We start from the raw sequence: 13,868 nt of genomic DNA on the forward strand, positions 1-13,868 counted from the left end.
CATCTATGTGGCTGTGTCTGAGAATTTCCCCCCTTCCTATAACTGTCATCCATCTCATACCCTTGCTGTTGCAAATTCCTCATTTCCTCTAACTGTCTCTCCAACCAATCCTTTCTGATAGGATTCACAACCAACAGCATTTATTGCAGATACAATCCGCAGTAACCCGTAAACTCTCCTTAAACTCCCACATCTGACAAGAAGTACATATCACTGTACTAAAGGCCATTTTTGCTCCTTCACAGTCTACAGACCCAGAAAATAACACCGTCATATTCCTCTACAAAACACTGCCCCAGGTTAAATTAATAGTTATGGCTTATATTTTAAGTTTAATCAAGAGACATTTCTCAAAAAAAAATCAAAAAAAACCCGCTCTACTCACTACTGCAGACTTTTTGTAGGCCACATTTAAAACAATTAACTTATGTGTTTCTGTGCTGTGAACTTTGCTCAAACAGTTCCTCCAAGATTAGTTGTGAATTTCACTGTTTGTTAATTGTCCCAGATGCACTCCGATGTCCAGAGATACATGAACTCAAACAGCAAAGGCAGTAACTGTGCAGGTACACTGTGGTGTCAGTTTCTTTCTCTCTCTCCTGCACTGACCTCCCCATGTGCTTCCTTTGTCTGTTCCTCTCCCTTTTAAAACTGCTGTTGTTTTGACTTCTTTTTCCCAAAGTTCCAAAACAATGCAACACCATATAAAACAGGAATTGCTGCTCCTGGAATTCAAGGAAATCACCTCCAACACCTAAAATACCTCAAAAAATGGAGCAGCTATTACAGCCAGAAATTTTTCCCATCCTCCATCTTGGATTACTTGTTGCTTGTCCCTCATTGCTCTTAAGAAGGTGGGCATGTGCCATCTAACTGTGGCACCGAAGTCCAACTGGCTTATTTTCTCTTCTTAGCCATGTCAGAGGGCACTTCAGGTGTAACCTGTGGGTCTGGAACCATGAGGTCTGCCCTATTCCAGTTGCTTTGCCCTTTCTTGTACCCTCTCCAGAAGACTCTGGAGCAATGCCAACCAACTCCCCGCCCCCCCCCCCGCCCACACACCCCTCCCCAATCCCCGGTATCGAACATCCATGTCGGCCATTTTGCAGCCCGCATTGCGCAGCAAGATGAGAGAATTGGCTCCTGCAATGGGCTCACTGAGCCACTTGGCGCGGTTGGCAGTTGCTGGCATTGCTGCTTGGTTCTGCGCTGCACTGTGTTTGCGAGGGTCATAGGACATGGTTCCTTCGATCACCCAAGGCTGGCCAAATCCTCGGCTAACGGGCACGCTCCTCGTAACCAAAAAGTTGAGCCAACACTCAGGTGGAACTAAACAAAAAGGCTGCTGGCAAAAACATGCCTGCAGTTGGTAAGGAGATGAGTATCTTTTGCTAAGGGCGATGTCAGATAGTCTGTTGGTACTGGCGTTGACTAAGTACCTATCGCTAAAGAAAATGTCAGGCTACCTTTACTGAACAAGGATGTCAGAATCTGTTGCTATGAATGTTGATAGAGTATCTATTGCAATGGGGAGATCTCAGAGAGTGTCTGTTGCTCAGGCAGTTTTCAGGGCACCTGTTGTGTTGGAGAATACGAGAGTGCATGCTGCTAATGCAGGTGTCACAGTACCTGTTGATGTGGTGTTCATTAGATTGCCTGTTGCCAAGATTTATGTCAAGGAACCTGTTGTTCTGATGGAACTGAGAATGCTTGTTGCTCAGAAGGATATGACAGTATTCTGCTAAGGCCAGTATCAGGGTAACAATTGGTATGGAGGACATGAGAGGGTCAGATGCTGAGGCAAGTATCAGGAAATCTTTTGCTTTGTAGAATATGAGAGGAGCAGTTGCTAAAGCGGGCGTCAGGTTACCTGGTGCTCTGAAGGAAAGGAGAGTGCCTGTTGCTAAGGCAGGTTTCAGGAGTTCATGTTGCTATGGCAGCTATGGGAATACCAGTTGTTAAAGCAGTGGTCGTGGAACCTGTTGCTATGGATGATATGACAATGGCAGTTGCTAAGACAGGTGTCAGCGTACAGGTTGCAAAGGAGTATTAGAGAATAGTTGTTGCCAATATGGGTGTCATCGTATCTGTTGCTGTGGAAGATATGAGATTGCACATTCCTAGGGCACATGTCAGGGTAACTATTACTATGGAAAATATGAGAATGCTTAGATGATAAGGCAGATATCAGGGTATCTGTCGTTATAAGAGATGGCAGTTGCTAATGCATGTGCCAGGATAACTATTGCTATGGCAAATATGAGAGCACCTGTTGCTCAGGCAAGTGTTATGTTACCTGTTGCTATGTAGGCCTTGAGAGTTCCTGTTGCTACTGAGGGCATGACAGTGCTTGTTGCTAAGGAGTATAAGGAGCATAAGTGAGTATCTGTACCTAAGGCATGTCAGGATCCATATTACTCTGGAGGATATAAAATTGCTGGTTGCTAAGGGGTATATGTTGCTAAATCAGGATCAGGATACTTACTGCTATAGAGGATTTCAGAGTGGTGGTTGCTAAGGCAGGTGCCAGGGTTCTTGTTGCTATGGAGGATTGAGAGTGTCTGTTGCTAATGCCAGGGTACCTGTTGCTATGGAGGATTGAGAGTGTCTGTTGCTAAGGCAGGTGTCAGGGTACCTTTTGCTATGAAGGATGTCAGATTGCCCATTGCTAAGAAGGATGGTATGGTACCTGTTGTTTGTTGAAGCTGTTTGCGCACTGCTCAAACTGTTCATCTTTTGTTTCCATGGTTTTGCCCATTTTCTGGAGAACCTGAAGGAGAAAAGTAAAGTTCGGTTCAGCACCCGCTACATTTCAGCAGCTGCACATCAGAGTAGGAAGGGATGGTAAGAGAAATGGAAATAATTCTTACCCAAAATCATTGGCTGCTCTGGGACTCACGTACACCCTCTGAGTGGTGGAGGATTATAGGCTGGCGAATACTCTCATCATTGGGCGCATAGCTAGCAGTCACACTGAGCGCTTGAGGTGGGAGTCCAGGAATGGCTCCACTCTTTTGGAATACCTCCATCAACACCCAAAATGCCAGTGGAGCATGTCTTTGTCCCATTAGCCACCAGGAATTGGGCATTCCTCAGGAGCAAGGGCCAAAAAAATAAAATCAGCCCTACCATTTCTGAAGAAGACGATTTGATTGGATCCTTGCCCTTCTGCAAGTAGATTCTAGACTGTCAGAGGTGTCGTTATTTAGTGGAGTATCACTGAATCAGGGAATAAATGGTGCCAATATTGGAAGGGCAAGAAATTCACCTGCAGTCCTGGTGAAAACAGTTAACAAGGACGCCAGAAACCACACTGAAAGTCACTGGCCTTTGTTGGATCTTGGTGTGCATAATCTAGCTGCCTTGCGAGATTTGTAGCAGGACATACAAGAGAGGATTCATGTTCCACTCCTCATGCTGTTTGGGATTTCAACAATGATTATCCACAATACCGAACGCTCTTTAATCCAATGGGAGTCGGGGCAGGACCCCAAGCTAAATCAAAGAGGAATTAGAGGGGCAAAGGGAGGAATGGGAGACAGGGAGGGGAGAATAATGGGAGAGTGTGGGAGGGGTAGAAATGCAAGAGGTGGGGGAGGGAAGGAACAGAGGGGAAGGAATGGAAGAGGGGTGAGGGGAGGAATGGGAAATAGGGAAGGGGAGGTGGGATAATGCGGGAATGGGAGGTGGGTGAGGGGAGGAATGGGAAATGAGGATGGGGAGGAATGGGAAGTGGGGTGAGGGGAGGAATTGGAGGGGGAGGAATGAAAGGGGGAGGGGAGGAATAGGAGGGGGAGGGAGGGAAGTAAAAGGGGAGGAGAAGGGGGTGGGGAGGTGTGGGAGATGGGCGGAGAAGAGGACTGGGAGAGGTAGGAAGGGGAGGACTGGGAGAGGGGGCAAGTGGAGGACTGCGAGAGGCAGGAAGGGGAGGGAGGACTGGGAGGGGGAGGGGAAGACTGGGGGAGGGAGGGGAGGAATGGGAGGAGGGGAGGAATGGGAGGGGGAGGATTTTGGAGAGGTAGGGAGGGGAAAATTGGGAGAGAGGGAGGGGAAGATTGGGAGAGGGGTGGAGCGGAGGATTGGGTGAGGGGAAGGGATGATTGGGAGGGGGGAGGATTGAGAGAGGGGTGGAGGGAAGTAATGGGAGATTGGGGAGGGGAAGATTTCAAAAAAGGAGGGAGGGGAGGATTGGGAGAGGGGTGGAGGGGGTGGAGGGGAAGATTGGGTGAGGGTGGAGTGGAGGATTGGGAGAGGGGTGGAGTGGAGGATTGGGAGAGGGGTGGAGTGGAGGATTGGGAGAGGGGTGGAGTGGAGGATTGGGAGAGGGGTGGAGTGGAGGATTGGGAGAGGGGTGGAGTGGAGGATTGGGAGAGGGGTGGAGTGGAGGATTGGGAGAGGGGTGGAGTGGAGGATTGGGAGAGGGGTGGAGTGGAGGATTGGGAGAGGGGGAGGGGAGGATTGGGAGGGGGTGAGGAAAGGATTGGGAGAGTGGGGGAGGGGAGGATTGGGAGGGGGCGGATTGGGAGAGGGTGAGGGGATGATTGGGAGAAGGGGAGGGGGTGGTTGGGAGAGGGGGAGGGGAGGATTGGGAGAGGGGGAGGGGAGAGTTAGGAGAAGTTGGAGGGGAGGATTGGGAGAGGGGGAGGGGAGGATTGGGAGAGGGTGGAGGGGAGGATGGGGAGAGGGTGGAGAGGAGGATTGGGAGAGGGTGGAGGGGAGGATTGGGAGAGGGTGGAGGGGAGGATTGGGAGAGGGGGAGGGGAGGATTGGGAGAGGGTGGAGGGGAGGATTGGGAGAGGGGGAAGGGTGGATTAGGAGAGGGGGAGCGGAGGATGGGGAGAGGGTGGAGAGGAGGATTGGGAGAGGGTGGAGGGGAGGATTGGGAGAGGGTGGAGGGGAGGATTGGGAGAGGAGGAAGGGTGGATTAGGAGAGGGGGAGCGGAGGATGGGGAGAGGGTGGAGGGGAGGATTGGGAGAGGAGGAAGGGTGGATTAGGAGAGGGGGAGCGGAGGATGGGGAGAGGGTGGAGGGGAGGATTGGGAGAGGAGGAAGGGTGGATTAGGAGAGGGGAATGATATTCCAAGCATAGCGCTTATTATGTAGAATCGAGAAACAGATTGAATGTTTTGAAGCAGAGTCGACGAGCAATACATTCACTGATTATTATTCCGATTGAGAGTTCCCTGCGGGATTCTTCTCTCTCAAGGAAGCAAACCAAATTCCTGCTGACTGCCAAGAGTTCTAAAAGGGCTACCATGCGGAATTCTGAGTCACATGGGGAAGTAGAGTGTGTTTCAGTTCGATAAAACTGAACTGGCAACAAAACTGTCAGAGTACACACAGAAACTAAGGCACTTTCTGAATACATTTCCTTTTTAACTGCACAGGGCAACTTGGGTAGACAAGGCAGGAAGGAACAGGGGTGAAGGGAAGGTGCCTGGACTTAACAAAGAATGTCTTAACAAAGATCTAACAGCTTCAGAATCAGTTCTGTGACATGCTCAAGCTCATTAACTTCACCTTCGACAAAATGTGTTATTTGGCTGTGTCGAAAGTCTCCCTGGTTGGTGAAATTTGAATTCAACAAATATCTGGAATTAAATGTCTAACGATAACCATAAATTGATTGTTGGAAAAGCCCATCTGGATCACTCATGCCCTTCAGGGAAGTGCCAACCTCTGGGCCAACATGTGACTCCAGACCCACACCAATGCATTTGATTCTTAACTGCCTGTGGGCAATTAGGGATGGGCAATAAATGCTGGCCTAGTGTCACCCAACACTTTACATATATTCAAGAGTGGAGCACCTGCAATCTGATAGGCCAAAGATTGAGTGTAGATATTTCTTCTCATCTTGATCCTAAATGATCAGTCCCTTTTCTTGAGACTGAAGGATAATGAGTCATTAATCAGCTAGATGTGACTTGTGGTGTCCCACAAAGGTCTGATCTGTGTTCAAACCTCAATTCTTCACCGTATTCTGTCACAATGATGGGATAGACAGCTATCCAAACCAAACTTGGTTCTCCAGATCTAAAGTACTGCTGCGAATCAGGATATGCCATCAAAGTTTCCCTCTTGTACACATCAGGAGAGAATCACAAGAATGTCAAATCTGACAGGGAATGATCATTTCTACTGCATGAGAAAAGGTTGCTGATTAGTAGGCAATCGGAACTCCAATTGGTCGGGGTGATGCCATGGTGAAAGCATCAGGGAATGCTTAATTGTCAACTTTCTGTTCAAATCAGGTAAGTCAAGTCATGCCCTTCAGGGAAGGAAACTGCCATCCTCACCTGCTCTGGGCCAAGGCGCTGAGGCGCAGATTGGACAAGGTGCTGCCATAAGCAGTATACCAGGGATGCACCTGGGAAGGGCAAATCTAAATTTGTTGACAGCACAAAGATGGAAGGGGGTTTCCAGCAATGAAAACTTGCATTACGATAGAGGTTAAATGAATGGAGAAAGAAATAGCAAATAGACACGAAAATGTAAGGTCAGCCATTTTGGATCTAAAAGGGATGGCATATATGTTGTATATGGTGAAAATCTACAAACCTTGGAGGCCCAAAGCGACAGTTTTTTTTTGTGGGGGGAGGGGGGGGGGAGTCAGTCCAGGTATAGATGTCATTAAAATGTCACAAACCGGTCCAGAAAATATTCAGAAAGGTAAATGGAATTCTGGCCTTTATGTCTTAAGGAACAGAATCCTAGAATCCCGACAGTGTGGAAACAGGCCCTTCGGCCCAACAAGTCCACACCGACCCTCCGAAGAGTAACCCACCCAGACCCATTCCTCCCTGACTACTGCACCTAACCTGCACACTATGATTAGATTACTCCTAGAGTACAGCACACAGTTCTAAGCACCACATTTTAGGAAGGATAGATTAATCTTCGAGGGAAATGCGGTCTGATTCACCACAATGCTCCCTGGATTCCCAAGATTGGAAGGAGAGATTACACAGACTATGGTTATATTGCCCGCAATTTAGCTCAGCGTATAGAAGGCACTGAGAGGAACAGGCAGGGAAACTGGAGGGAAAATATTTCTGCTAGAATAGAATCCCTACATTGTAGGAACAGGCCTTTTGGCCCAACAAGTTCACACCAACCCTCCGAAGAACAACCCACCCAGACCCATTCCCCTACCCTATTCATTTACATTTACCCGAACTAATACACATCCCCTGAACACTACGGGCAATTTAGCATGGCCAATTCACCTAACTTGCACATCTTTGGATTGTAAGAGGAAACCCACACAGACACAGGGAAAACATACAAACTCCACACAGACAGTCACCTGAGGCTAGGATCAAACCTGTGTCCCTGGCACTGTGAGGTAACAGTGCTAACCACTGAGTCACCAGGCTGCTTACAACAGCAAGGCTGAGGGAGCATTGTTTAAATATTGGAGCCAGATGTTTCTGGAATGAAGTTCAGCATTTTTGTATGCAAAAGATGACAGAAATTTGGAACACACTTCTGTAACAGCATTGACACCCGATTGGTTGTTCGTTATCAAATTGTATTGATCATTTCCTGTTAACCAAATGTAAGGGATTTAGGGTGAAGACATTATGTGATTAGATCACCGTTCAGACCTTGTCTCATTGAGTGATTTGAGGCGTTACGTAGCCTCTTCTTATTCCGATGTTGCAATGTGCAATGTTAATGGTGGATTAGAACTCTATCTCATTAGATTAATGTTCATGATCATTAATCATGTTAGCTTGATCAGAACTCCCTCATTGGACCAATCTTTGTGACTGATCACATTACTCTCTCATTGGTCCAACATTAGGAATTCATCACAAATCCTTCTCATTGGTCCTAAGATAGGAATTCGTCACATCCTTCTCATACTGGACCAACATTGCCGTTTGATCACAACTCTCTCTCATTGGTCCGTTCTTCATGATTGATTCTTAAGTCTTCCATTGGATCAAAGTCGGTGATTGAATATATCACTCTCTCATTGAATTGATGTCTGCTAGTGACCACATCTTACGCTCTCTCTCTCTATCGTCACTGTCAGTGATTGATCACGTAGTTCTATACTTGGATCGATATGAGTGATTGATCACATCTTTCTCTCAGTGTATCAATTTCAGTGGTTTGTTTTTCACTGGTGGGACATGGACTTTGTTGGCTGGGCCCAGCATTTATTGCCCGTCCCTAGTTGCCCCCTTGAGAAGGTGGGGGTGAGCTGCCTTCTTGGACAGCTGCAGTCCATGTGCTGTGGGTTGACCCACAATGCCCTGAGGGAGGGAATTCCAGGATTTTGATCCAGCAACACTGAAGGAACGGTGATATATTTCCAAGTCAGGGTGGTGAGGGGCTTGGACGTGAACTTGCAGGGGGTGGTGTTCCCATGTATCTGCTGCCCTTGTCCTTCTGGATGGAAGTGGCCGTGGGTTTGGAAGGTGCTGTCTGAGGATCTTTGGTGAGTTTCTGCAGCGCATCTTGTAGATGGTACACACTGCTGCTACTGAGCATCAGTGGTGGAGGGAGTGGATGTGGTGCCAATCTAGCGAGCTGTTTTGTCCTGGATGGTGTTGAGCTTCTTGAGTGTTGTTGGAGCTGCCCCCATCCAGGCAAGTGGGGAGTATTCCCCTGTGCCTTGTAGATGGTGGACAGGCTTTGGGGAGTCAGGAGGTAAGTTACTTGCCGCAGTATTCCTAGCCTGTGACCTGTTCTTGTAGTCACTGTTTTTGTATGGTGGATCCAGTTGACCTTCGGGTCAACAGTAAGAATTAGAATTAGAATCCCTACAGTGTGGAAACACGTCCTTCGGCCCAACAAATCCACACTGACTCTCCAGACAGCAATCACCCAGGCCCATTCCCCTAACCTATACTTACCCCATACTTAATAACTTACACTGTGGGCAATTTAGCACAGCCAGTTCACCCTGACCTGCACATTTTTAGATTGCAGGAGGAAACCAGAGCAGCCGGATGAAACCCACGCAGACACAGGGAGAATGTGCAAACTCTACACAGACAGTCGCCTGAGACTGGAATCAAACCCGGGTCCCTGGTGCTGTGAGGCAGCAGTGCCACCCACAGAATGTTGATGCTGAGAGATTCGAGGAGGCAATGACGTAGTGGTGTTATTGCCAGTCTGTTAATCTGGAAATTCAGCTAATGTTCTGGGGCCAACGTGGCTGACACTCATCTGCTCTCTGAAATAGCTTGATAAGCCATTCCGTTCAGCAATAGATGCTGGCTAGCCAGCGACGCCCATGTCCCACAAATAAGAACAATTCAGTGATGATAACATGATTGAATGTCAAGGGTCAGTGGTTAGATTGGCTCTTATTGGTGATGCTTATTGCCTGGCATTTGTGTCGCGCGAATGTTACCTGCCACATGTCAGCCCAAGCCTGGATATTGTCCAGATCATGTTGTCTTTGAATATGGACTGCTTCAGTACCTGAGGAGCTGCGAATGGTGCTGAACACTGTACAATCATCAGTGAACATCCCCCACTTCCGACCTTATGATGGAGGGAAGGTCATTGATGAAGCAGCTGAAGATGGTTGGGCCCAGGACACTACCCTGAGGGACTCCTGCAGAGATGTCCTGGAGCTGAGATGACTGACCTCCAACAACCACCAACACCTTCCTATGTGCCAGGTATGACTCCAACCAGCAGAGAGTTTGCCCCCCGATACCCATTGATTCCAGTTTTGCCAGGGCTCCTTGATGCCACACTCGGTCAAATGCAGCCTTGATAACACCTTCCATCACTCTACTGATAAACAAGACTAAACTGATTGGGTGGAAATTGGGCATGTTGGATTTGTCCTGCTTTTTTGTACAGGACATACCTGGGCAACTTTCCACATTGTCGGGTAGATGCCAGTGTTACAACTGTACTGGAACAGCTTGGCTGGGGGAGCAGCAAGTTCTGGAGCACAAGTCTTCAGTCCCATTGCTGGAATGTTGTCAGGGCCCATAGCCTTTGCAGTATCCAGTGTCTCCAACCGTTGCTTGATATCACGTGGAGTGAATCGAACTGGCTGAAAACTGGTATCTGAAATGCTGGGGATCACTGGAGGAAGTTGCGATAGATCACCCACTCGACACTTCTGGCTGAAGATTGCCGCGAAAGCTTCAGCCTTTTTGTTTGCAGAATGTGGTAGGACTGCAGAGCTTAGATCTGATCCATTGGTTATGGAATCGCTTAGCTCTGTCTATCACTTGCTGCTTTTGCTGTTTGGCGTGTAAGTAACCCTGTTTGGTGGCTTCACCAGGTTAACATCTCATCTTCAGGAATGCCTGGTGCTGCTGCTGGCATGTTCCTCTGCATTCTCCATTCATCATATCTCTCTCTTGGTGTGTTAATGTTAGTGATTGATCTTTGGATCAATATGATTGACTGATCACATCTCATTCTCTCTCTCTCTCATTGGCTCAATGTTAATCATTGTTTGCATCCCTCCATCATTAAGTTAATGTCAATGAATGATCACATCACTCTCTGGATCATGGTAAGTGTTCACATCCCTCTCTGATTGGATCAAGCTCACTGCTTTATCACATCTATCTCTCATTGTGTCGAGGTCAGTGATGGATTGCATCCAGTTCACATTGGATCAATATGAGTGTTTGAACACATCTCTTTCTCTCTCCCTCTCATTGGTTCAACGATAGTCATTGAACCCACCTCTGCATCATAAGGTCAATGTAAGTGATTGATCAGAATGCTTTCTTATTGGATCAATGTGAGTGATTGGCCACATATCTCTCTCTCTCTCACTAGATCAACGGCAGTGATAGATCACATCTCTCTCTCTCACACACATTAGATCACTGTCAGTGAGTGATTACTTCTTTCTATAATTGGACCAATTTGAGTGATTGATCACATCACTTTCTCATTAGGTTAATGTCAGGGAATGATCACATCTCTCTCTGGATCACTGTCAGTGATTGACCTATCTCACTCTCATTGGTTCACTGTCAGTGAATGATCACATCTGCAACGAAACGTCTGCAACACAAATTCTCAGCTCAGCGAACAGAACCACAACAATGATCACATCTTTTGTTCAATCAATGTCACTGGTTGATTAGATCACTCTCTCTCATTGGATTAGTGTGTGACTTAATCTCTCTCTCATATCATCAGTGTCAGTAGCTGATCACATCACTCCCATTGGATCAACATGAGTGAATGATCACATCTCTCTCTCATTGGATTAATTTCACTGATCACACCTCTCATTGGGTCAAAATCAGTGATTGACCACGTGCCTCTCTCATTGGATCACTGTCACTGACTGATCACATCTCTCTTTCATTGGATGAATGTCACTGATCCTCTCTCTTTCTCTCTCTCTCATGGATCAATGTCAGTGGATTGATCACATCTCTCTCTAATTATCTCAACGTCAGAGATTGATCACATTTCTCTCTCATCGGATTAATGTCAGCGTTTGATCAGATATTTCTCTGATTTGGACAATTTCAGTGATCGATAATATCCCTCTTGCTTATTGGTCAATGCCAGCGATTGTTCCCATCTCTCTCTCATTGGATCAATGTTCATGCTTGATCACATTTCTCTCTTATCAGGTAAATGTCAGGCTTTGATCACATTTATCTCTCATCGGATCCATGTGAGTGATCGATCACCTATTTCTCTTTTTGAATCAATGCCAGTGATTGATCACGTCTCTCTCATTGAATAAATGTTAGTGAATGGTCACATCTCACTCACTGGATCGATTTCACTGACCACATGTCTCTCTCATTAGATCAATATCATTAATTAATCATACCTCTCTCCCTCTTTTTGCCAACAGATCAACGTCTGTGAATGATCACATCTCTCTCTCGTTCCAGCAAAATCAGTGAGTGATCACATCTCACTCTCTCATTGGATCAGTGTCAGTCTTTGATCGCATCGTTTTCCCACTGGGTCAATGTCACTGATTAATCACATCTCTCTCTCATTGGAACAATGTGAGTGATTGATCACATCTTCCTTTCTCAATGGGTAAATGTCAGTCATTGATCACATATATTGCTCTTTGGATCCATGTGAGTGATTAGTCACCTATTTCTCTTTTCAATGTCAGTGATTGATCAGAACTCTCTATCTCTTACTGGATCATTGTCAGTGATCAATTCTGTATTTCACTGGATCAATATCAGTGGTTGACCTCCTCTCTCTCAATCATTGGACCAACATCAGTGATTGGCAGTGTCTGTCCCTCAGTGAATAAATATCATGGATTAACTACATCTTTCTCTCACTGGATCAATGTCAATAATTGGTCTCATCTCCTTTCATTGGGTCAGTGGCAATAATTGATCATTTCTCACTCACACTTTGTCAATTGCAGTGACTGTCAGTACATCTCTCTCTCTCATTAGTCAATGTCACTAATTGATCAGTGCTTGCTCTCTTTGGACCAACGTGAATGATCAATCTCTTGTTGAATCAATTTCAGTGATTGATCAAATGTCTTTCTCATTGGGTAAATCTCAACCTTAGATCATATAATCTCTCATTGGAATAATGAGAGCGATCGATCAATTATTTCTCTATTTAGATCAATGTCAGTGATTGTTACAATGAGAGAGAAATCTGATCAATGTCAATAATCAGTCTCGTCTCTCTCAACGGGTCAGTGTCAGTGATTGATAACGTCTCTCTCTCTCTGTCATTGGTCAATGTAAGTGACTGATCTCATCTCTCTCACTGGATCAGTTTCAGTGATTGATTACATCTCTCTCTCTCATTGGGTCATCATCACTGATTAATCACATCACTCTCTCATTGGATCTATGTCAGTGTTGACCACATCTCTCTCTCATTAGGTGTCAGTCATTGACCAAATATATCTCCTATTGGATCAATTTGAGTGATTGATCATCACTGATTTCTGTCTTTAGATCGATGTTAGTGATCAGGCTTATATCTCTCTCTCATTGGATCAATGTCAGTGACTGATCACATCTCTCTCCCATTCATTGAATTCATGTCAATGATTGATCACATTTCCCTCTCTTGTTCCCTCTCTCATTGGATCAGTATCAGTGGTTGATCATATCTCTCCCCAGTTGGATCAATGTGAGTGATTGATCACATCTCTCTCTCTCTCTCATTCGGTCAATGTTAATCATGGATCCCAACTCAATCTTTCAATGTATGAAAGTTCATAATGGTTCACAATCCTTTTCTGTTAGGTAAATGAGCACAGTTGGCCACAAATATTCTGTCGCTAGCTCAAAGTTTCTGACTGAACCCTATTCACTCACTGCATTGTAACTCTAGTTGCTAGATACGTTGATGATGGAGGAATCACTGCCTGCGTAAGTCCTTTGCTGAGAGCAAAAGAGGAAGGTACTGTGAACATAAAGACACTTGACAGGATTTCTCACTTTCCTTCCCTTCTTGATAAGTCTTTAACATGCAATATTCAGAAGACTCCTCAGGAGTATTCGCTCGTGGCTCTCAACTTCGCCTTGAGAGAGAAAAATAAAAGTCTCCTATGGATTGGTGTGTCAACTGTGTGTGGATTCTTCCATTCCTCCTGCAAGTTAAGGCCAGACCTCAAAGTCTTTCTGAGTAATATTTATGAACAGTAATAATATGATGATATGGCAACAGAGTTCCCTGCTCTGAGCTGTTCCAGTTCCAACCTTCAGAGTGCAAGAGTCCTGATAGTGCAAGAAGCAGCAAACCTTCCTAATTCTTCCTTGTATTAGGCACGTGACAGGGAGCAAAGTAATTTTCCATTCTGATATGAAGCTGATTAGAAAGTTTAAAGGTTGAGTAGAAGGGACTAAGGACCTCTCATTACATTCCCCATCATGAAATGAATCACAGAAGGTCTTTTGGAC

General features: G+C 46.0%; 1 protein-coding gene across 1 annotated transcript in view; it reads right to left on the reverse strand.

Annotated features, from left to right (window-relative positions):
- LOC132805734 (bridging integrator 2-like) overlaps window positions 1-13,868 on the reverse strand; it is a 112,882-nt gene that overhangs the window by 75,040 nt on the left and 23,974 nt on the right. Inside the window, exon 2 of the mRNA XM_060820954.1 lies at window positions 2,690-2,770. Within this exon, the coding sequence (XP_060676937.1) occupies window positions 2,690-2,770 (81 nt within the window). The remainder of the gene's footprint in view (window positions 1-2,689; window positions 2,771-13,868) is intronic.

This window comes from Hemiscyllium ocellatum, chromosome X (assembly GCF_020745735.1).
Source record: "Hemiscyllium ocellatum isolate sHemOce1 chromosome X, sHemOce1.pat.X.cur, whole genome shotgun sequence".
NCBI lineage: Eukaryota > Metazoa > Chordata > Chondrichthyes > Orectolobiformes > Hemiscylliidae > Hemiscyllium > Hemiscyllium ocellatum.